The sequence below is a fragment of the Thermobia domestica genome, chromosome 14 (genome assembly GCF_964235325.1).
Source record: "Thermobia domestica chromosome 14, izTheDome1.hap1.1, whole genome shotgun sequence".
Taxonomy (NCBI): Eukaryota; Metazoa; Arthropoda; class Insecta; order Zygentoma; family Lepismatidae; genus Thermobia; species Thermobia domestica.
In genome coordinates this window covers 155,930,294-155,955,202 of record NC_137467.1, presented here as the reverse complement: position 1 = coordinate 155,955,202, position 24,909 = coordinate 155,930,294, and the positions used below count along the sequence as shown (strand labels likewise).

Below are 24,909 nucleotides of genomic sequence, written 5' to 3'. Positions count from 1 at the left end.
TACTTGGTAATTTTGTAAGACATCAATAAATGCTTTCTCATTATTTATTGGTGGCAATTGGAGTTTCTCCGATAAGGAAAGGCGTATTTTATTTATAATCTTGTTGCAATGCAGCTTTGATGGATCAAGGATGTTTATTCATGTCAGTGATACAAATGATAAAGAGCTTTTAAAGTTGGAATTTTCTTTTCTATCGTGTGGAAATCTGGAAATTCCTGGCACGAGTTTTTTCCCTGTCATTATTGCTTAATGAGATAAATTTTGACAGGAGATAAAATCAGTTGAAAATGTGGTTGATGACATTGGTGAAGTGTAAATTGAATTTCTCGCATGACAGATTTCGCATATTTCGGTAAGATTTTTCATTAATGAAACGGAAAGACAAAGAGTTGGGTTTTAGGACACATTCATTGAAGCTAGAGCATACGTTGAATCGTTATTCAGTTTACCTTGTCACTACATCCTAAAAGGAAAGACATCTACACGCCATTGTTAAGTCTTTTTTTTTTTTTTTTAAATTAACAGTTCGTTTAAAACTATTTATAGAGGGCACTTGTCACATTGGACTGCTTTTGCCAGTGGGTATAAGGCACCAATGGCATACTCAAGGGTTCAGGGTTTTAGTCCCCCCCCCCTAGAGCAAGATATTGTTTATTAGACCTATGTACCTAAGTACTCTAACTGGGAATTCAAAGTAAAAAGTTTGTTTAATATATCATCTTATAGTAAATACAAAAATTACCGTATAGTGATATCCCTAACTTATTTTATATTTCCTTTTATTTTGGTAACGTCAGTTTCCGCTTTTGCGTTCCCATTTACCCCAGAATCGCCTCTATGCACACAAGCCAAGACGAATAGATCCGTAGCTGTTTGATTTGTGGCCTCTGTCAAGAGTGGATATCTTGTAAAAACAATAGTTGTACCGCGCTCTAATCTGTTTTGAGATATCTTATCAGATCCGTGGCTGTTGCTCATTATCTCCAGGAGTTTCTATGAATTTCCTTGAACGAAAAAGTATTTGAGATGCTTCTGGCATGAGTAAGGTTAATTTGGTTTTCTTTTCGGAAATTCAGCGAATCGAGTTATCTCTGAAGGGAACGTTCTAAGCCACTGTTGAATTAAGAATTTCCCTAGAGAGAGAACAGGCGTTTGGAAAATCAAATACAGTGTTCATGATGCAATGTATTTAGACTATCCACTGTATGACCGGATGGGATTGAATGGTGAAATACAATACAATTCTTGCGCGGCTTGAAAGCGAACTTATAACCAGCGTAGGACTTTTAAGGGCAGTGTTCATAGAAAAAAAGGAAAGATAAAGGTGCTTTTAAAGGGGTAAAACATATATTTCCTTCAAATAGTTGAACAATTAGCCTTTCATGACTAGAAATCAAATTAATATATATAAACTGGATACATTTGTTATATAGAATAGATTCAATACCTGTATTAGGAAGAGATATGTATTTGCTTAATAACCATCTCTTCAGTTGTCAAATATAAGTGCGTTTCTATTTAGAATTAAAATCTCTGTAGATACTGTACAAAAGCTTCTTTCCGTATCCGCAGAAACAAATTTCGTATTCACACGGAAAGCAAGGCTGTAGGTGTTGCATGTTCTACTTGTGTTAGGGGGCTGCAGTGACTCAGTGGTAGAGCGCTAATGTCTGGTGCAGAGGGTCTTGGGTTCGATCCCAGCTCGCGCCAAGTGAATATTGTGGTGGGTAAACACCGTGTGCGTTGGTTTTCTCAGGGTTCTTCCGTTTCCTCCCACTTTCTTCATTTATTTCCCATTATCACCGTCTCCTTTAGCCTAGCCTGCATAATCGCGGGTCGTAAAACGTAAAGATTTCATTTTATTTCATTTTAGCTCTAAAAGAGAAAAGTGTGCACCTAAAGATCCTGAACCAACTTCTGTATTATAAGCGATCGACCTTTCCCTGTGTTAATACAGCGATGACATTTATGTATGCGGTACAGATCAAACACGCTTTAATTGCCATTTATGAGTACCGACAAATGCTTGTTTGTGTTTCATAATTAGTGAAAATTGATAATGAAGGAAAGTTACTAAATGCCTGCTGACCAGGAAATAGGGGATTTCTTTTAGCATCTGGACGTAGTCATTAGAATAGGAATCGACCCATTAAATACTTGTCCGCGTGTTTTCTGAAAAGCTCATTCAACACGTGTTGAGTTCACGCGATCTTTGGAACGTGAGGAATGTGCGGATGCTGTATGCCAAAGAGAAGTTAATTATATTATTGAGTCGGTTACGTCACTGCATATTAGCACTTGTCTGGATGTTCGGCAATCCATGCAAGTGCAGTTGGCGGCAGGTTTTCTTTAGTTTAAGCGTGCGTTATTACAAAGGATATTGTTTCACGAAGAGTTTTAGTGTTGGAATATTAGTATAGGGCTGCGGATAAAAGTACAATTGTATATTTCTTATATTGAAACCTGTCGCTACAAATTAGAATAAAAGTATAGGGTTGCCAGACGTCCGGCTTTTGGACATAAAAAATTGATGTCCGGCTTTGTACCTAAGCCGTACGCGCTTTTGCCCTCCTTTTCGATTTTCGAGACTAATTAATGAAACAGGTAAACTAATTAATGAAACAGGGATGATTCACGATATTAATCAACTGGTTTTTACACTGTTAAAAATAATTTGTTAAATTTGAGAAACCATTTCTTATCTGTGTACTGAGATAATAAATATTTTCTTAGAGATGAGATTCGGCAATTCTCATTCATAAGAACATTGACAATATATTTTCTCGTTTCGCTTTATACAACCTCATCTACTTTTCTTCACTTCTCGTTAACGAGAGTTTCAAACTCTTGTTTCTAAGAAGAGATATTCTCGGTGCACACATAAGAAACTTTTTTCTTTAGATTTAAGAAAGTATTTTTAACAGTGCAAGATGCGTAAATTTTGTCAGAATGAAGATAGGATAAATAAGTTGTTAGTACTATGGCCTTATTAAATACCAGGACTTAAAGTATCTTTAGTATTGCTGGCTGCTAGTGAGTCATCATTTTGTAGTTGTATTTTTTTGTATTAGTTTACTTTAATAGTGTATTGATTTCTATAATATTTTTTAATTTTTCTTTTAAATGTGCTGTTTGATATAATCTGGAAGCAAACTTAAGTTTCGGTAAAAGCATTTTTCTTTTTTGTAAGTCAAAGTGTCCTCCTTTTTGATTTTACAAATCTGGCAACCCTATAGAAGTATCAACATTAGAATTCTCTGTGTGAGGGTTTTAGTTGCTTGACATTTATGGGAAGTTAGAGAAAGACTTACATTCGAGGAGTATTTGCTTTCAATCCGTGTAATAAAACCATAATTACATAGTTCTTTTATTCGTAGTACCGTGATTATGAATCTATTCCTCTACTGTGGCTTTCCACTGTGCCGTACTGCTTGTTGAAGGCTATGAGAAATAAATTCGCTGTCCTCTTTCTAGTTTACCGGATTAGTGGTCTCACTAGCTACTATTTTAGGATAAGTGGGCTAAAACCTGTCTTCGAGTAGAACACTTAGACAATGCTGGTTACATTTTTTTTACCGTCCTTGTTTTAAGAATGTTTTATCTTTGCTACTTTTATAGAATGTTAATGAACTTGCAGAATTAGGAAACGACCCAAGAGTGCTTCCATGATCAGTCATTTAAGTGACTTATGTGCTCGCTCCAAGCATTGACTTCCAGTGTTAGCATTTTTGGCGTTTTAGACCGTGGTGTAATACTTGTTATTTTCTCTAGCCCTGCCAGTTATGCCGAAAAATAACTTAGGAAATGCTGCATCTCCATCAAAACGAATTATTTCTCTCCTAAAGCTTCTCTGTTTGTTCGAGGTCTGTTTAAAAATAAGACCCCATCGCTAAGAAATATATAGTAATAGAAAGGAAACAGATTCAGATACAGATTTTGTATACATGCGTTGAATGTCCTGAAATGTGGGTGTGGAGAAGAATTAGCTGGGTCGAGCTGAAAACAAATGAGAGGATCTTCGAAATGGTGGGGAAGAAATCAACAACTTTAGATATTATGAAGAAGAAGGAGAGGAACTGGTTGTGACATTGGCTAAGAAGGAACTGTGTCATGAAGAGCGTGTTAGAGGGTATAGTGGCAGGAAAGAGAGGGAAAGGACGAAGGAGACTAGTTAATGGACGAAATAAAAACAGAAAAGTCGTGTATGAAGTAGTTGGCGGAAGACCGTGGAGCATGGGAGCAAGTGACCTGCCAATAATGGCAGAATACCTATGATGATAATGATCTCCAAATAGCCAGAGCATGCCTTTTTTTAATGGGTGTGGTGTCGAGTTCCATTTTAAACAGTAGGTTTTAGTTAATATACTGAAAGGACATGCTAAGTTACAATTAACCAAGGGCCCTCAGACCTCTCTGTATATATATGTATGGACGGAAAGAAATTCGCGTTGTAAGTATGTAGAACCACGAAACTTGAATCCTTTGATAAGTGTGATTTTACTTCTTGTCATAATAAAGTAACTTTTTCCCCTCTTACTACTCAAAAGTAACAAAAGAAAACTTAGGTATTTGTGTCTAACATGGCTATGTACATTTATTCTGAGAAATGTTATCATAAAATGGAGGAATCTTCTGAACATGACTGTGTGTAACCGTAGATTAGAAATCTAGTTTAACCGCGATTACTTTATTTACGTAGAGATATCCGTTGGGTTGCCCCATGGTTGAAACGGAATAACAACAGAGAATCCATGTGTATGTGTCACGTGAGGATTCCGAAATGTTGTTTATAAGATAACATGTGTGTAAATGGAGTACGGAAATAGTGTTTTCCTGTCTTGTGCGGTTTTTATACTGGTCAATGCCTGTATTAGGTATTTTTAGGCAAACAAAAGGAAGTGCGTCGTTCTTGACAAATAATTAAGAAGTATTTTATTGTGAACGATTATGCCGAATATTTTGCGTGTATTCCTTCGTACTTAGTACCAGGGTGCGAAATCATCAGAGTTAATCATACATACGAATTACTATAATTGTAAACATCTAAGAAAAGTGATACTTTATTCAACCCCAGTAACTTATTACTGGGCCCAAAAATATTAAGTGGAGATTAATTTCTCATTGTTACACTGCTTGGTGCCTAATTTAAAATCAAAACTGCGGATTACTTTATTTTACTTACAGTAGCAAAGTTTTTTGCATATCTTGGCAAGACGGATCCATTGGCAGTGGCGGATCTAGAGGTAAAAGCTGGGGGAGGGGGGTCAGCCAGAATCAATGCGTATAATTTGTAGGGTTTATTTCATTATGATAATTCTTAAATAGGTAGGAGTTTTTCCTTGTGTGCAGGACTTTCTCAGCAAGTTGCGAGGGAATCTACGAGTTGTTAGATCAGGATAGGTTTGACGTTACCAATACCGTGAAACGAACTAAGGACCACTCACGTTGAAGGGAATCTTGGACGGGTAGATCAAAATTAGTTATTTGCTATGGATGGCCTACTACTCTTCAAAAGCTCTCAAATATCTGAATTAGGTGTATCACTGATTTACTAAATTTGATGTATCAGTGTGCACTCTCAAAACTCTTAATGAGTTATATTTTCAAGATTCGTACACCATTATTACAAAGATGACTGAGTAGATTATCCATTTTAGTTACATCCCCGATGGCAGAACTTTGTCTTTCTGCAATGAGCTTTTGCAAGTCAAAAATTTTCTGGAGGAATTCTGCAGAAGAAACACTTGTGATTATTAAAAATACGCTTTACGTAGAAAAAAGTTCAAACTGTATTTATGTGAGTTGTCTGTGCATTTAAGACCTACACGTAGCACACACGTTTTTATACTTTTCTGTTGGTTATTTATTTTTTCCTCTGGCGATTTTTCTGCACGGACGGGGTAAATTTTGTGCGATCACATCGCAGATCGCGGCATGTTCTGCTATGGAGGTTACATTATTGCGTTTAATGACAGTGGAAATTGAATTGTTAAGAATAATGTGAGTATCAACGAAATCTCTTACCCGCTCTCCGAGCCCATAGATGTAGCCTGAGAATGGACTCTACATTACAGCAAATTTCTTCAAGTTATTGGGCTATTATGATTATGTAAAGCTGGGATACCACAACTAGTCTAAAGTTCATCTTGTAGCTGTGCTTTTAACACCCCTGAGGCTATTCAACATCACTCGTCATGGTTCAGTTGAAGCATTAGATTATTATTGTAGCCTTGAAATGATCGCCAATAGATAAACGGACGTTTCACCCTATTTTATGATACCAGGCCATTAACATTTAATTTATCTGTTGGAAAAATGCGTATGGTTCGTATTTGTGTAGCGTATTCAATTGTACTGGTAAACCAAAGAATGTTCATTAAATAGCTTAGATGTTCATATTCATGAATAAAGTAATAGTGAACATTTTCGGCAGGTGAGAATTATTTCTCTTCCAGCTAGCATACACCCTCTTTTCCCCGTGTCAGACGGACTTCAAATGCGCCTGTTTGTCTTTAGTTTGATTTCAGTGTAATAACTCTTGATACTTAGATTTGGCCTTGACTAAAGTTATCAAAATGAGATTATATTGTTATAATTATTGCACTTCGACCAGCTGTGATAATTATTATCAAATATTTGCCCATGGTTATGGCTTTTAAAGTATCTTCTTTCACCAATTTTTAGAAACAAAAACTCTAGTTATAAGCCAGTTCTTGCGTTTTTATTCAAAGAGAAATCACTTCATTCCTATGCGATATCCAGAGCACGAAATTTAGTCTGAATCAGTAGCCAAATCAGAAAGTCTGGTTGCTTTTCTTTCTTTCTTTCTTTCTTCGCAGTTCAGAGGCAAACAAACTAAAAGCCAAATCCCTATCGCTAAACTAAAATATTCGGTCGATATGGCGGCTGGAAATCCCTTCCCCCTCCTTCCTGTGATATGTATAGTTAGACTTATTAATTACGATATGAATTCCTCTGTTGATTCTAGTTCTTTGATTTCTGTGATCGTAATAAGTGGTTAACACCTGAGACAAGATAAGTCAGTGACACTGGCGAATGCCAGTGGTCTAAGTTTTGATCGAGTTTCGAACTCACGTCCATGTTATTCATTAACTAGCATTTGTTGTCGTGGCTTGTGAAACAGGATATTTAGTGACGGAGTGACTAATGTCGTAAATGTGTTATTTATGTACGTGTCTCAAAAGTCTCCTGACATAGTGAAAATTCCACAATACAGACCTTTTTGTCCCGACAAAAATATGGTAATACTATTTTTATAATATTATATTGGTAATAGCCTACCCAAAACATAAAAGAAGATAAATTTACTTTCGAAAGGGTCATAAGGGGAGAATGTGCGAAACCATTTTTTAAATGTATATATATATATATATATATATATATATATATATATATATATATATATATATATAGAGAGAGAGAGAGAGAGAGAGAGAGAGAGAGAGAAAACCATGGGTAGACATTTCGGTTTTTCACCGAAGCCAGTTTTGATATAAAACCAACCGGTTTCTGATAGAAAAGTTTTGAAATACCAGTTTTTTTAAGTTTCCAAAATCGATTTCGGTCTTTGTAAACGAAAAACATTTTTCTGTGCCCAGCACTAGTGTATAGAACAGAACATCTAGATTAAAATGAGTAGTCCCACTGGGAAAGAGTTTGAGAATCGCCAATTTAAGTCATTAGACAATGTATGAAAGTTGTTTACTTTTTTTTTTTTTTTTTTTGAACGAAAGGTCGTTGTCTTTACTATAGTTATCTTCTTCCTGTAGCTGACTTTGTGTAGAGCATTGTATTTCAGAAGTTACGTATAATTTGTGTTAGCGAGAATATTAACACAAACTCTCTGCGTTGTCTTTCTTGTGTAGTTATTCTTTTTTTTTCTTTTCTTTGTTTCTTTCTTCTTTTTTTTAATTCTACTGTGTATAAGCTGAACCACCTTGACCCATTTAGCTCAGCAGAATATTAACAGCTGCTGAAAGTGATCGGGCAACAAGAATAAGCTTTTTCTTTCTTTCTTGTTACTTTCAATACCTGGTTGTTACGGTAGAACGTTTGCAAAAGAATTTTTTAAATTGTTGCGTGCAAAATACCAAAACATTTTAATTAGACATTCCATTTGTAGGACTTATTGTTTTGTGCACCATAATATGTGCTGTCATTGTTTAAAACGAGGCGGCACACACGAAACTCCAATTCAGCAAAAAGGTTCGGTGTCCAAAGGCAGTTATAGCCAAGGTGACCAGACGTCCCGTTTTAGCCGGGACAGTCCCTTTTTTCCAAACGTTGTCCCGTTTTTTTCTAATTCTCGAACGGGACGCCTAAATGTCCCGTTTTTAAGTAAAAATGACCTAGGTGTCCCGTAATTATTACTCAAAATATGAATCGTCAGTGCAAATTCTACTCTCTTCCGTACCAACACTCGTTGCCAAGGTTCAGCCGTGTCTAGAACTTCTGAGTTTTCAAATGGGAATTGAGTGTTCGTGGTTCAAGTGGGAATTGAGTGGGAATTCTGAGTGTTCAACTAGTTAAAAGAATTGTTGGGTAGAACTTGCAATCGGGAATCATTATTTGTTGTGTGGTACACGTAAAGTTAGAAACGCTGTGTTATCACTCTTACTTGGGTATTTTGTAAATTGAGAACGCTGCTGAGTTCCAAAATGCAATCTGGAAGTCAGTTACCCCCCCCCCGCAGCCGATTCGTATGCGTCCCGTTTTCGCAAGTGAAAATTCTGGTCACCTTGGTTATAGCTAGGACGTTCTGATTTCTGTGCAGCCACAAAATGCATGCAAAGTAATATTTGCTAATGAATAGAGACATGGATGATCAATGATGTACCGTGAATAATGATAATGATTAGATAATCAACAGGGAGGAAATTTAAAAGACGTCTGATAGACAAAGATATATATTGTCCACCATAAACTAACTAATTCTTTGGCCTATGAAACCCGGAGGTTCAATGCCACGTTCACAAAAGCTCTCCACTGATTTTCATCCTTACCAATTGGATCCAGTTTCTCTTTGTATTCCTATTTCTGCGAGACCCATTTTAATGTCCTCTCATCTGCGCCTAGGTCTTCCTAATGGTCGTTTTCCGATTGGTTTTCCAGTTAAGGCTTTGAAAGCGTCCCTACTTTCTTTCATCCTGGCTACATGACTTCCCACCTGAGCCTCCTAGACTTGATGACCCTAACGATGTTTGGTAAACCGTATAAATTATGTAGTTCCTCGTTATGAAGTTTCCGCCATTCCCCATTCCCGTTCCTCTTGGGTCCGAATATTCGTCTCAGGATTTTGTTCTCAAATACTTTGTCTATGTTCTTCCCTCAGACTAAGCGACCATGTTTCGCAACCATACAGAGCAACAGGCATGATTATCGTTTTGTATATTTTAAGGTTCAGATTCCTCGACAGAATTTGCAACGACAAGAGATTTGAACTGAAAGTAACACGAATTCCCTGCTTTTAGTCGACATTTAATTTCTTCGTGACTATAGTTTTTGTCTGTTAATATTGATCCTAGATATTTGAAACTATATATTATCCACCATAAGCTTTACATAATCAGAAATCGATCCTGGTACCCTTTACACCAGAAATGTCGCGTCTCGTGGAACATCAAGATCTTATTATAAATATTCCGTTAATTCATATACTACTGTGAGCTCCTTCGTGGCTAAGCGGTTAGCGTACGCGCCTTTGGCGTGGGAGACCCGGGTTCAATTCCCGGCGTTTCGGATTCTACGTTAATCAGTAGGTCCCGTCTCATATAGCTTCGCTGCTGAAAGGTACGTTAAACTCAAAGCTCAATTCATATACTACTACATGTTTCTGATGAGGCCATTCCGTGCGAGTGCTTACCATTACCGTCCACTCAGTTAGTTTAAGTCTTACTGCAGTCTATGGTGTTCATACATATAAAGAAGTGGTTTTCTTTTTCTTTTTTCGAACAATATCGATACACAAAACCGCTACAGCATATCTTTTTCTGTGTGTTTCAGGTGAAATAACCAGTGATGTGTTGCGAGTTGTGCGAGAAGCAAGGTCGAGAACACTGGGCCCATTTAGTCCTTCTTTCAACGTTCAGGCTATCCTTAAAGAAGGACTCGACAAGGTAAGCCATGCGGAAGTCTTCTGCAATTATTTATTTATTACCTGTAGTTTGTATTGTTATGAATATCGATTGGCCAAGAAAGAAAATTCATCTGGTATACAACACTGTAAAAAACGTTTCCAATATTCAACGTTCTGTGTCAATGAAAGCCAATCTGTAGTTTCAGTAGAAACATGTTTTTTCTTGTCCTTTATCAGTTGAGTGCGTACAATGATTAAATTTCATTTTATTACGATTTGAAGTTCATGGACGTGCTTGTTTTTACATACTTTCGGTGTACTTTGTTACTATTGATGATAACACTTGATATTTAAGCAATTTTCTTTAGCTGAGCGAGCCAAACTTATTTATGCTTCACGTGCACGTTTATTTCTTTTTTGTTACAACATTCTGTTTTAGAATTTTTGAGCAATTCATCTTACAAAATAGAGATTCGTATTAACAAAGTTTGTATTCATGTAAGCTCCCATCGATAACAATGGCCGTAGACGATTCAAAGACTTTTTGTCATTTTCCGCTGTAAGGAATCAGCGTCATTATTCTGGTCTTAATATGCTGGTAAGCTTTGAGTACTTTGACTTATAATTTAGTATATCGGTTGCTTTTTCCACGAATTTTAATACATGTAAAGGGCAAGCAGAAAGAAAGATACCTAGAACAATGTTACATTAATCCATCTATAGTTTATTTATATAATAAAACAGTACATAGCTTAATTTTAAGTGGTTTCTACAGTGCATGAAGTCCACCGATAATGTAATTCTTCAAGCAGCGTTGATTCCTTAATGAATTTGTACTGAGAAAGGTGAAAAAGTCAAAGTTACTGAAACGTTTACGGCCATTGTTACCGGTGAGTCTTGTGTAAGTATTAACTTCGTTAATTCTATCAAATATACATCCTATCAATACATTAAATAAAGTTAGAAATTACTGTGAAGGGTGAGGTTTTAAGATTAGACTGCGTTTTGAGAAATAATGGCCGAAAAACGTCCATATTATATTTAACATCGGGATGTTCGGCTTCTTTCACTAGTGTGACTCCTTGTACCACCACAGTTAAGGGTTAAAAAATAAAAACTGGACCACAAGCCTTTCTAAGGACTTGATCTTGCCAAAATTTAAGGGTAAAATCTAATTTAGAAAGACACCCATATTTAAGAAATACTTTTATGTAGGTGACATCTCTTTTTAAGTAAAGTGATGAAGTAGAAATTACTTGATTTTTTTATTATTACTTTCAGGTGTAGAGGCTATATTGAGATGGGATCTGCTCTTTAAATTGAGACCCAAACCACTAGATAACTGTGTATCCGAAGCAAGTTAACCTCACCGAGAATCGAACCCCGGCCCACATTCTCAGAAATATTTATCGTTACATTTGTTGCAGCAGTTTTCCACAAGATGCTGACTGCAGCACTCTGTGCCACCTTAGACTGAATTATGAAGTTTGTGCTTAAGGTCACATTAGGACCTAACTAGCATTGGTGAAGTCCAGAACCAATTTTGAGCCATTATGCACAGTTTCTTTTTTTTCTTTTCATTTACGTTTGACTTTGGATGAAGTGAGCATATACCCTTAGAAAGTGTTTAGTGCAGAATTTAAAATAGTTAGTGATAACCTTCGATGGTGCAGGCGTCCGATTTCGTCGTTCCGTCGAATGTGTTGTTTATTCCAGGCTCACGAAACGAATTTGGTTGATTAGTGTTTAGTATCCCTTTTAGCAGCGAGGTAATATAATACGTGGACCTACAGGTCAACAGATCCGACCCACATGAGCTCCCACTGGAAATCAAACCCAGGTTTCTCGCGCCAAATTCCTGTACGCTAATTATGTAGCACCGAGGGAACTCATGAATGAAACGGATTTGTTGCTTACACTGGAGTGTATTAGATCTAGTCATGAACAGTTATTTTTAAATGGCTTTATTGTCATTGAGAAATTGCAGTGATCTGTGGCAATAAATAGGAAGTAGGACCTGAATGTTTACCAATAAACGATTATCCAGGATGTTCTGAGTAAAGATGATAAATTGCTCAACTATACGAGCATTATAAGAAAAGGACTTCTAAAAGGAATTTATTTATTTTAGGTATTACCGGAAGATGCTCATCTTCGAGTTAATGGGAAACTACACATATCCTTAACGAGGGTGTACGACGGAAAGAACGTCATAGTCACTCAGTTTAATAGTAAAGAAGATCTGGTACAGGTGAGTTTTCATTGAGATCTGTCTTTCTCTTTTATTAAGGATCCATTGTGAACAAGAATAGTGCCTTAATTCATGTTAGAGTGAAATTTTAAGAAGTTGTTTCATAATGGTTACTAGTAGAGTGTATAATTGTTCATGTATTTTTCACATTACTTTCTTCTTTATCTACTTATATTATTTTTCTTTTATATATATATATATATATATATATATATATATATATATATATATATATATACTGGGTGTATCAAAAGTCCGGGGCCATAGAGCAACTCTGTTATGAGTAGAGATACGACAAAATGGTATTGGTGAGGTGTTTTTTAAGGTTTTGATCTGAAAATATTTCTTCCATGTTTCTCTATCTTCAGCTTCCTCTTTTAACTCCCAATATTTTCTTCTGTTTTTCAAATCGTCGATCAGTTTGTTCTTTCTATTTCTCGCTTTCTTTCCTTCTATAGCGGTATGATGAAGATAATTTCTTCGCAAGGTGTATCCAATTCAGTTGGCCTTCCTATGAGGAATGCTGGCTAATTGCGTCCTCTTCTCTTCAATCCGTTTTAAAACCATCGTTTGTTATTCTTTGTAGGTTATAGAACACTGTGAGTGATAAAGTGGTTCATTTTATCTTCATTTTCCTCCAACACCACATTTCGAAACTTTCTGAATATTTCTTTAACTTCCGTAGTGTCCAAGTCTTTGATCCATACAGTCCAATACTCTATATAGCACTTGACGAACCTTTTCCTTAGTTAAGAATTATCTTTTCTTGTTGAATTCTTCTTTGGCTATGGCCTTGATCTGGCCTTGATCTCTTTGGTGCAGTAAGCGTCTTTTGTCAAAATACTTCCCGGAGACTTGAAATGGTGGACCTTTTCAAGTGCTCTTTGTTCTACTTTGACCCATGAGCACGCGTTTCCATGGGATATTCTCATGACTTTCGACTTTTCGATAGTGATTTCCATTCCATATAGTTTCCCAATGTCAACTATTTTGTCGATCATCTGCTGTAGTCCTTTTTCGGTTCTAGCTATAATAACGGTATCATCTGCATACTTGACCTTGTTAATGATCTGCCCTCCAATCTTGAAATCTCCAATTCCCATGAATGCTTCCTTCATTAAACAATCACTGTAAATGTTGAATAATTGTGGCAACATACTATATCCTTGTCCAACTTTTCTTTCAGTTTGTATACTATTGGTCTATATTGTTCGTTAATTAGAACTCCTTCGGGGTTATATGGTTAGCGTACTGTTTTCGGCGCGGAAGGGCGGGTTTCGATTCCCGATGGAAGCTCATGTGGTTCGGAACCCACGTTAAGCTGTAAGTGCACGTCTCGTATAGCCTCGGTGCTGAACGGGATTCTAAACTCCAAATCGATCAACCGATTATTGTTTATTTGAACTTTCACTCAATCAGCATCAAGGCAGCATGAGACCAAGACTTAAGAAGAATTACATGAATTCCTGCCGGGAATCGATCCATGGGCTCGGTAGTGGAGCGAATTCTTCATGAGAGCAAGTTTAATTTGTCAGTGCAAGTCATTTGAATTTTGTGATGAACAAATGCCGGGTAAGTAGACTTTCCAATGCTCAGGTCTTTTTCCACTTTATCACTCACAGTGTTCTATAACCTACAAAGTATGACCATGTACATAAAAATTAACAACAGTAATTGTTACCAGATTTCTTTTATATATAATTCCAATATTTGGCATAAATTGCATGCGAAAAATTAGAAGGAAATTTCAAATAGTGAAAGGACAATAATGTAACAAAAAGTATGTACTTCGTTATTTTGCTTGTTAAGTGTTAAAACATTTCATGTATTATGTGAAGTTTTTAAAATTATATTTCATATTTCATGCAGTTAGTTTTACATACTTCATATATGAGTGCACCAGATATGAGTTCAGTCACCTGTACTACGTTCTCAGTGAATATACGTGTACTCCGCTTGGTAGAACCATGAGATCATGGGTTGGATGGTGAAATCCTCTGTTAACATCATCATGCATGTGCTAGACATCACTGTTCAATAGACATGTTGTATTGGAATCGATCCGTGAGATGTTAATTTTCAATGTTCTTTTGCCGTACTTAATATAAAACCTCCAGTTTTAATTGAGTATATTTTTGTGATTATTATACATATTTATGAGCTTCGATGACATATACTCCTAACAATGAAGCATACACTACAGCAAAACGCCGATTATCCGGACTAATTAAGACCGAACCCAATCTGGATGATCAAAGATCCGAATAATCGGGGAAAGGGAGCAAAAAGCGCTATTTTATATAGCAAAGTACTAAAATTACTACTGTAGTAAAGTACTGAACACAAGACAACAGGTAGCAGTGATAGTGATCGTAAAATGATCACGGAATGTAAACAGCAGAGACAAGCAAACGTTTGACAGGCTCGCTAGCTAGCGAGTACAGTCGCACCGTTATACACTGTTCGCAGTAAGATCATATTGAGGAATAATTGTATAATCTTCTCAGCATTTTCAAGATTTTTCAGAGCATTATTTTTCTGAAATCGATCCGGATAATCGACATGTAATTTTTAGTATTTGCCTAATCGCTATATCGTTGAAGTGTGAACGTGAAATAAAAGCGCGAAGATAGGAATGGCGAAAGAAGCCTTTAGAAGGAAGAAAATACTATTTTGTGGGGCCTTGAATGAAGAGTTGAGAAAAAGACTCATGGACATTACGCAAAAATGATGAAAAACGACTCGAAGCTTTCGAAATACGGGTGTGCAGAAGAATGGGAGAATTAGCTGGGCCGAGCGGAAGATGAGTGAGAGGGTCTTAGAAATGAGGGGGGGGGGAGGAACAATTTTTGATATTAAGAAGAGGAAGAGAAATTAGTTGGGACATTGGCTAAGAAGGAACTATCATGAGGGACGTGCTAGAGGGTATGGGGGCAGGAAAGAGAGGAAGGGGCGAAGAAGACTACAATTAGTGTACGATATCAAAACAGAAAAATCGTACGCGAAGACTGAGGTTAGCGGAAAATCGTGGAGCATGGAAGCTTCTCAGTTGTGAGAAGTGACGTGCCAATAATGGCGGAATACCTATGATGATGATGATGCCCAACCGCACGCGATGTGATTCAGAGCTTACCGTACACAATCCATCTAGTCGGTTATAACTGGTCATGGATTCTAACTCCAGGGAATTTTACTTCATTCGGGAGGTAGCCCTTGGGAAAAGACCCTTCCCTGTATGGAGGTGACTATTCTTTAATCTGGTGAGTGTTAAACTTTAGTTTGTTCTGCAAAATGAAAATAATAAATGTACTAGTGTAAAAATATGAAAACTGAATTTTTCAACAGGCCGTCCTAGCAAGTGCTTTCATTCCTATCTTCTCTGGTATTCTCCCGCCACGATTTCATGGAGTTCGCTACATGGACGGTGGCTTTAGTGATAACCTTCCCATTATTGACGAGAATACCATTACTGTGAGTCCATTCTGTGGTGAATCCGACATATGTCCTCGAGACATGTCATCTCAAATATTTCACGTGAGTTCTCTTTTCTTTTGCAGGTCATGTAAATGGTGCTTTGAAAGAAGGATGTGTGTGTGAGTGCACTATATGTATATAATTCTCTTCTTTTCTCCTATATAGGTAGTTTGATCATAATAGTATCTTTCAATACTATGTACGAAAGTGGAGAGTTAATTCTTTACGATATTTGATTGATATGGATAAGGAACGCCCTAATTATAATTTTTTTAAAAGATAGATCGTGATTTTCGTAATTATAAAATACTGGTATTAATTCAAATCGTTTTAAATAATTTTCTGTGATATTCCATCTTCAAAATTAGAAATCTCAATGATTTACTACATTATTTTCTTATTTCCTTATAAGAAATAACGTTTTTCTGCTCTCGAGTTCTATACTGGTGAGGGACTAATCATGAGTCAATTGAAGGGCTACTTACTGTAAAGAATGGCGAATTCTTGTCTAAAAAGCCGGAAATAAGGACAATGGGAGTCTTTCCATGTTGGTTCTGTGTGTCCAACTAGCAAACCATAGCTCTTTACGGGTGGTAATGTTTGTAAATTGAGATTGCTTCCTTGTAATTTATGCATTGATTCAAAAAGATACAATTCGCAAGAACTCTTTAAGCAATGGAGTTTTGGGACTATAATCGTTAGAAGACGAGTAGAAATAGTGAGTAAGAGCTATTCAAAGTGTTCAAAATGGTCACAATTTTCACTTTGAAGAGACAGGCATGACGCGTCATGAATTCACACACACTTTCAAAAACACTTACCGTTGCTCAACGGTGTTGCGGCCCCGAACGATGCATTTCTCCAGATCGGGAACACCCTTGACAAGCAGCATAGGATAAATGAATGTATTTTACTGTACTTCTTTCTTTCGTACATGGTATTGGATAATACTTTACTGATCACATTGAGTAGCTTAAGAGAATGAACGCACAGTGTTTTCTTAGAGCTTCTCTTGCATGGCTTATGCACGTCTTCTTCTCATAGGCTCTGCTATGCTCGAGTTTTATTCCTATCTTTTCTGGCTGGATTCCTCCTCGCTATCATGGTGTCAGGTACATAGATGGCTGTTACAGTGATAATTTACCTGTGCTAGACGAAAATACTATCACTGTTAGTCCGTTTTGCGGAGAGAGTGATATATGTCCACGTGACGACACCAACAACTTTTTCCAGGTGAGCGCAGCTAGTGTTTAGGTCTCTGAATAGAAGAGAATTGTTGAATATGCTGACTTCTAGAAACTTCGCAAGCTTCATTGTAGTAATATGTATGCTATTCCATATAATAGTGTATGAAGGATTGACAGAAATGCTTATTGCACCGGCTTGTATATATTCTGCAATTTTCGTGTTTGCATGTTTTATGCATTCTATATTGCTTTATTTTTTAAGATCTCATTTGTACTTTTTTTTAATTTTTTTTTTCCGACCAGCAGTGCCTCGACATTTTAAATTTCAATGAAAGGAAATTAATATTCATGAAGTTCAGAATTAGTTCTTAGGTAAATCCCACTAGACAATTTCCAATATCAGCGTCCTACATTTTCCGAAGTAATGATAAAGAATGAGAGATGTTTATTTATTTTTTTTCAGTAGTATCCTTATCAATACTAAATATTACTACGTCTCATACTGTACGAGGATAAGCCGGAAGATAAATTCACCCAGGAGGTTATGGACAAAGGTATTCGTGGATCTCAAATTTTACTCTGCGAAAATAAAGAACAAAGCTTACTTTATTTTTCCATGTAAGAACCAAGAATGTTGCGCATTTATTATACCGCTTTATAGGGTTTAGAAAGACACATGTTCTGCATACGGGAAAAACTCTTTCACCGCTGTCTTGACTTTGTCATTGGTTCTAAAGTACCTTCCGCTGAGAACCTTCAATGCCTGAAAGCGGGACTGTACGGTGAATGGGCAAGGCGCTCGAAATCGAGAGTATCAAAAGATGATTTTACGTTATCATCGCGAAGTGGGGTCTCACATTGTCGTACAATAGGAGAACGTCAGATGTCAGAAGGCGAAGCCACTCTTCACTCTTGTCGGTGTCGAATGAAAACGCTGAGCATTGATTATTCCAATCCGTATACTTGCCAGGCACGGTGGGTCGCTCATCCGAACTTTCTGCCAGCACTGCGATAGCGCCATCTACAGAGATTTTGGTTGTACGTCACCTAATATATGATTGGGCTTTACGATTTCGCGGGGAAAGAAAAGGTAGGGGATCTTATTTTCCGACTTTCCTTTTTATAAATAGTTTTCTGTGCAAGAGTACTGTGGAAAAATATACTGCAGTTTCTACCTTGTATATTCCTAGGTTTGACAAATCAAAAGCCACCCGAATTTTTCCCCCTTCTGAATTTCTTAACTTCAATTAAGTATAGTTTGAAATGATAACATATCAGTGGTGGTCGTTTCCAAGGCCAGCCCCGTGCAACACAATAAGTAAACTGTCGACTTAAGCATATGCCCTTTATATAAAACTCCTGTAGTTTTAGAATCAACGAAAATTTTGTTCGAGAGTGGCAGTCATATGTGATTAATTATTTTTTTTTTCGTGCAGCTTTTATATAGAATGTGGTCGTGCATTATTATATAGAATGGGGCGTACTGATGGCGCAGCGATGCATGCCTGATGTAAAGATAAATATATTCCATTAAAATTATTGAGCACGATGGTTCAGTGGTAGAGCTCAGGTTCGATCCTAGGCAAGCGAGGACCTTTCCACATAACTCCTGTGACTTTTCAGTTTGTGAGATCTTCTCCTTCCGCTTTCTTATTCTACAAATTCTCCTTCATTTGTCCCCCATTTCCTCTACCTGTAGAGCGTAACTGCGAATGTTAACCAAAACTTAATTTCATTTTTGTTGCATATACTTCACATTAGAATTACCGTGCTTGATGGTACGCACGTATGTTGAATGACACAAGCTTTTGTCACATACCGTAGACATATTCATTTTATGCAGTCCACTTATTTGCTGAACATCCCTTATATTTCAATTTTTTTTCGTCCCTCCTTTTCGCAATTTTACGTAAGAATTCATATCAAATTAAGGAACAAGCATGAGAAGAGGCTACATTTGAACTGCTTCATAAAATGCTTGTGCATGTTGCCTGTTAAAATGTTCCAGCCGCTTTTTGAAATACATACGATTGTGCTGCTCGTGTATATATTTTATATTTGATAATGAAAGTCACTATATTTAAATATAATTCAATACTTCAATTCTTGAAAATAAAAAAAAGAAAGAAATCAATACTTTTATAATCCTGGTCTTCAAAGCATTTCAATTTTTGGTCTGGTCATCTATAGTCATTTTCGAAAGTAAGAAGATATTTTTAAGACGAAATCGTTAAGAAGTTCGTTAAAATTGTAATGAAAAGAAAAAAGAATACTGAAAATAGGAAATGCACGTACTAGATGAATGAAGAAGATAACATTCACCATCTACAGATAGTTTTCAGTAATTTCTACAACATTATGTTGAATAAAAATGTAAGTGGAATCTTACTGGAGAAAAAATAAAAATGTGGAAGAAGGTGCAATCAAAGTATAGCTATGAATGTTTATTTATTGCAGTAGACTCTCGAATATCCGGCCTAATGTGCTGGAAGGGCAGGCCGGATAACAAAAAGCCGGAGTTCTATGAATTCATTTCTTTATCAACATTAAGCATACCCCAAGAACAATTTACGAATACAGTACTGTACAGTTATAATCAGGAACAGCGGCAAGCGTACTGTATTGAGGTCCGTTACAACTCACGAAACAATGAACAAAGAGCAGAAAGAACGCTGCTCTTTTCCTGTCACAACTTGTATTTTGCATATGATACGTAGAAGGATCGTAGCAGACGCCTGCTTCCAATGCCTTGGCATTGTTGTCAATGGAACGCCTTACCTTTCTTATTTAATTACGATAAAAGAAAACTAGGCCGGATAGTCGGGGGTCTACTGTATTTTCTTTGCAAGACGAGCTAGTTTGGCCACTTTAATAGCAAGAAAGAATTAAGACGCAGCACCTGAAACTCCTAGCTCTGATCATATTAAACGCGTACTGTAATCTCTATCAGTCCCGTTGAGTTTTGTATCACAAAATAATGTTGACAGGCTTTCCTGGTGTCTTCTGATATAATGTTGAGAAACTGGTTAGATATCGTCGCTAAAACTGTCACAAATACGGTATATTAAGTGTAAAGAATAGTAACTGTATACCAGAGAACAACGTCGGCAATATATACCTTCGTTTTGTTCCAGTTATACAGTGACACATTAGAATTAATTTCTTTAGTTATACTATAGTAGAAAACAGCAGAAAGCCTGTCGAAAAATTTACTGATATAAAAATCAACAGGAATCATAGTGGAATAAGATATGTATAGTCTTTGTATTGTATTGAATCTTTCCGAAAATGAAAAATAATTATTGTAAGCTTGTAAATAGTACATGTACAGTTTGTAAATAGAACATTCCATTATACAATGTAAATCATATTTCTTAAATTGTTTTCTGTAGTTTGAAGCTTGCTTGTTTCGAGAAGTCTCAGTGTTTTTAATAAAATATAGTGGTTTGCAAGAATTATTTCACTTGTTAAGGGAACTGGGCACTCACCTTAAAAGACAAATAAATATGTGCGGAACTAAATACGAATGTAGCTATCAATATCATAATTGTTGTGGATTAGATTGGTATATTTAAGCTGTTTAATGGTGCACGTTCTGTTCCAAAGAAAACTGTCAAATTTATTTAAAAGAGTAATGAAACAGCAAGTATATCTTATAGGTTTCAGTCAAATGATGATAATTTAAGTGATTAGCCAGATTTCATAAATAGACAATTTCGCAGAAAATAAGAATCACTACGTAGGTGGGAAATATCAGACACATTTAAAAACATAAAGACAGCAAGATACATAAGCAGCTGTAACAGACTGTCTGCGAAGTAGCGCAAGTTGTAGAGCGTTGGCTTCGCGTTCGGGTGATCGTGTGTTCGATTCCCGCTGCCGACCATCCTGGCTGGGGTTTTCCAGGCTTTTCTTCAGCTCTACCAGGCAAATGCCGGGATGGTACCTACTAAACAGGCCCTGGCCAACATTTTCCCAAATCCTTTTTCATTGTTATTGTTGTTGTTATCCAGTATATCCAGTATAAAATGGCCTCTGAGCTGTATCGGGTGATTGTTAAATAAATAAATAAAAATAAAAGATAGTAAAGGCATAATTATGTAATGGATGCTGTAATATGAATAGACACAACATAACATGAGCGATAAGGAGTATAGAATAAAATAATATGAAGTAACTGCTGTTCTATTTGAAAACATTGTGTAGGAGAGATTTTTTTTTTTTTTTTTTTTTAAAGTCCAAGAGCAAAGTTTCAGTTTAATGTTCAGTTCTAACGGTTACTATGTGCAATAAGCTTTCTTCTTTTCAGTGGAAGTATGTAGAGTATTGGTTTAGAGGTCAGTAGTACTTCGTTTATAAATATGGCTTTCTATGATGCAACAAGAGAATGGGAGAAAAACCAAGTAGATAAAGTTTGACGTTTTTTTGAACATTCTTGTTAGATGCATTATGCTTTCTTAGCCCAATAGTTCCGGGATTGGACTCTCGAAGTGGGTACAAAATTTGGCATCGTTAGAATTCGGGAGCTGCTTGCCATTAAGAAATTTCGAACTCTGTTGTAGAAAGCCAAAATAATGGGCTAAAAGCTGATATACAACCATACATCACCCATCTCGTAGTAGTGTGCCCAGCCATAACACATCGTACTATATGCCAGGGAGTTGAGGTTCCTTCTCTTTACATTAAGGCAGTTACTCAAAAACCTCATAAATCAGCTTCCTGTAATATATTGTAGTAAGTATTTGGTCTAGGAATTAATTCGTGCGGTTGGTACGCACACATTGAAGCTGTAGTACAAACACAAATACATAAATACCTTAAGAAAAATATTGTCCATCGCTAGCCACCACTTTCGCCCATCTGTCAGGCAATGTACGGATTCCGTGGCGTAAGAAGTCCTCATCCTTGGAAGCGATCCAGTCAGAGACCCATGTTTCGATATCTTCTGAAGAAGTAAACCGCTGTCCAATCAAATCGTTGTTCATGCAATCGAACAAGTAGTAGTCCGAAGGAGCAACGTCTGGTGAATACGGCGGGTGGGGTAAAACTTCCCATCCGACATTTTCTAAATAGGTTTTGACCGATTTTGCGACATGTGGGCGAGCGTTATAATGTTGAACAATAAGTTTATCTAGTCTGTTCTCCCATTCTGGTCGTGTTCTGGCCAGAGCTTGCTTCAAACGCATTAATTGTCGTCGATAACGTTCTCCATTCATAGTTTCACCCGGTTGCAGCAGCTCATAGTACACCACACCTTTCATATCCCACCATATGCACAGCATAACCTTTGCACAGTGAATATCTCGTTTTGGTTGTGATGGACCTGGTTCACCTGGTTTCACCCAGGCCTTTTTTCGTTTAGGGTTCTCGTAATGGATCCACTTCTCATCACCCGTAATAATTCGATGCAGAAACCCCTTTCTGCTCTGTCGTTGAAGCAGCAATTCGCAAATGGTTTTTCGTCTTTCAACGTCTCTGTCTTTCAATTCATGTGGAACCCAATGTGACATCTTTTGAATCATTCCCATGGCCTTCAAGCGTTTGGAGACTGTTGTTTGATCAACGCCTAATGCTGCTGCAAGTTGTTCCTGCGTTTGACACGAATCCTGCTCGAGCAATGCTGTCAATTCTTCGTCTTGAAATTTTTTTGGCTGTCCAGCTCGCTCTTGGTCTGCCAAGCCGAAATCACCACTTCTAAACCGTGCAAACCACTTCTGACACGTTCGCTCAGCTAGAGCATGGTCACCATACACTTCCACCAAAATACGATGACTTTCAGTCGCACTTTTCTGCATGTTAAAGTAATGCAGCAGGACACCCCGCAAAAACACTTTATTAGGCACAAATTGCGCCATGTTCACTTAACTACAAACTGGTGTTGTTGACGCTTTCATCCACTGCCCTATACTACGAACGATACGCGATGACAGGGGTTTGCAACACATGTGTGGATACACGGAACTGTGGGACGCTCCGTTCGTTGCGCCATCTCTTGTCCACCCGCACGAATTAATTCCTAGACCAAATAAAATATGTAGACGATTGTCTTTTGAGGAGCGTATAATTTTGCTCTTAAGTAGGTGGGGTTATATTAAAGGGACATGTTACTAGTTGATGGCTTTAATATGTGGAGTTTGTGTGTTCCTGGGATTGATTACTATTGGGAGAGTCCAGGACTAGTTTTCGTAGGCATAGCTGTTGAACGTAAATAGTTATTTATTAAACAAATTTCCAGATACAGCATAACTTGGCCATTTTACACAGGGAAATTTTAACAAACAAACAAGAAACAAGACGAAAACAAAATAACAGTGTCAACAAAGAGTGTAAAAGTAATATTATTTCACCAAAACTCGTTTAATTGCTCTTTCAGAGACCGGGTAGCTCGAAAAAAATGTCCACATCAGTTGTTATATGATTATAATTGTTCGGTATCCTGTAAAAAAAGAGACATCTGTATAACTTCCAACCTAGGGCGGGCAAGATGGAATAAGTGGGTGTTCCGGGTTATGTGGAAAGGGACACGTAAGGATGGTTCCTGAAGTAATGTTTCCGATCTTAAGTTTCCATTAACTATTTTATGAAGAAATTTCAATTGAGTTATTTCTGCGTACTCCCGAAGTCTGGATATTAAAATGTTGCAAGAGTTCCTCTTTAGATAATATTCGAAGTGCGGGAACACGAAAGCGTACTATTGCAATTAAGAAGTTAAGGATGGAATCAAGTGGAGAGAGATGTGTAGGTGCGAGAGCAATATTCGATCTTGGGCGCTGTTTGAGTGTTATAGAATATTGCTAATGATGTCACAGTGCGTAATTCAGTGAATCGGTAAAGAAGTAGCCCGAACATACGCATTGATTTCTTAACTATTGAGGAGGTGTGGTCAGAGAACGTGAGTTTCGAATCAAAGATACCACCAAGATCATTATGACTAGCAGAACGTATTATAGGGGAATATGGTATTTGGAGGAAATAGGAGAGTATTTTAGAGTAATTGTTAGACTGTCACATTTCTTAGTGTTAAGTTTAATTGCAATTACTTTCAGTTTTTTCTTTATGAACGACTTGACAGTTTCAAAAGTTACATGTAAATTTTAGCTATTATTATCCAGTGATGTTTATCCAAAACGGAACTTGGCCTAAATCTAAAGCGTTGTGTAAACTAGAAACTAGCTATAAAGATCTTGCTTGCTTTTCTGACTTCTATGGTACCGTACAAATGCCAAAGTAATACTTGATTAGTTATTTATTTTCCTGGATCAAACTCATCTAGATTCGTGATGCATAGGGGAAGTTTCGGAGTCAGCTAAGACTGAAAATATAAATAAGATGTATAAAAATTTACAGACAATCAATACGTAAATCCCTTATTGTACAGTATACGACAAAGGAGAATACCATGTTCAAAATAAAATATGCCATGTTCTTTTATCGCATACTATACTTCAAGGTATCAGTATAAACTTCCTAGAAAGGTGTGGCGATTGTTTTCCTTGTTCCTTTTTCGTGGACATTTTTTTCTTGTATATTGTAATAATTAACACTTCTGACCAGAGTATGTACACTTATTTGTTAAAACTGAAATACAGTGTAACGGTTTCGACAACTTAACGTTATCTTCATCAGATACTAACTTTAGTTTTAATAAATAAGTGTATATATTCTGGTCAATTATTATTTTAGTGAGTTCGAGAGTCGTGGTGAATAGACTTGTATATTGTATGTTTTTTGCTCTGTAGTATTTGTTAATATCAGTTCTGTTAAACTTTCTGCATTTCAAGTGAATGATTCCCTTTATGATAATAATAATAATAATAATAATAATAATAATAATAATAATAATAATAATAATAATAATAGAGAAATAGATTAGTAGTGTACTTCTATTAGTACTTAAAAAA

At 36.7% G+C, this 24,909-nt stretch overlaps 1 protein-coding gene across 3 annotated transcripts in view; it reads left to right on the top strand.

The window, feature by feature from the left end:
* Positions 1-315: 315 nt before the first annotated feature.
* LOC145670431 (patatin-like phospholipase domain-containing protein 2) overlaps positions 316-24,909 on the top strand; it is a 45,318-nt gene continuing 20,724 nt past the window's right edge. The window contains exons 1-4 of one of the 3 annotated variants that reach the window (XM_081739100.1): positions 316-352; positions 10,024-10,136; positions 12,228-12,347; positions 16,866-17,054. In XM_081739100.1, coding sequence (XP_081595226.1) covers positions 331-352; positions 10,024-10,136; positions 12,228-12,347; positions 16,866-17,054 — 444 coding nt within the window. In that variant the 5' untranslated portion in view covers positions 316-330. Of the gene's footprint in view, positions 353-10,023; positions 10,137-10,542; positions 10,695-12,227; positions 12,348-15,692; positions 15,882-16,865; positions 17,055-24,909 lie in introns of those variants that run through there. The other 2 variants (XM_081739101.1, XM_081739102.1) reach the window with 2 other exon arrangements.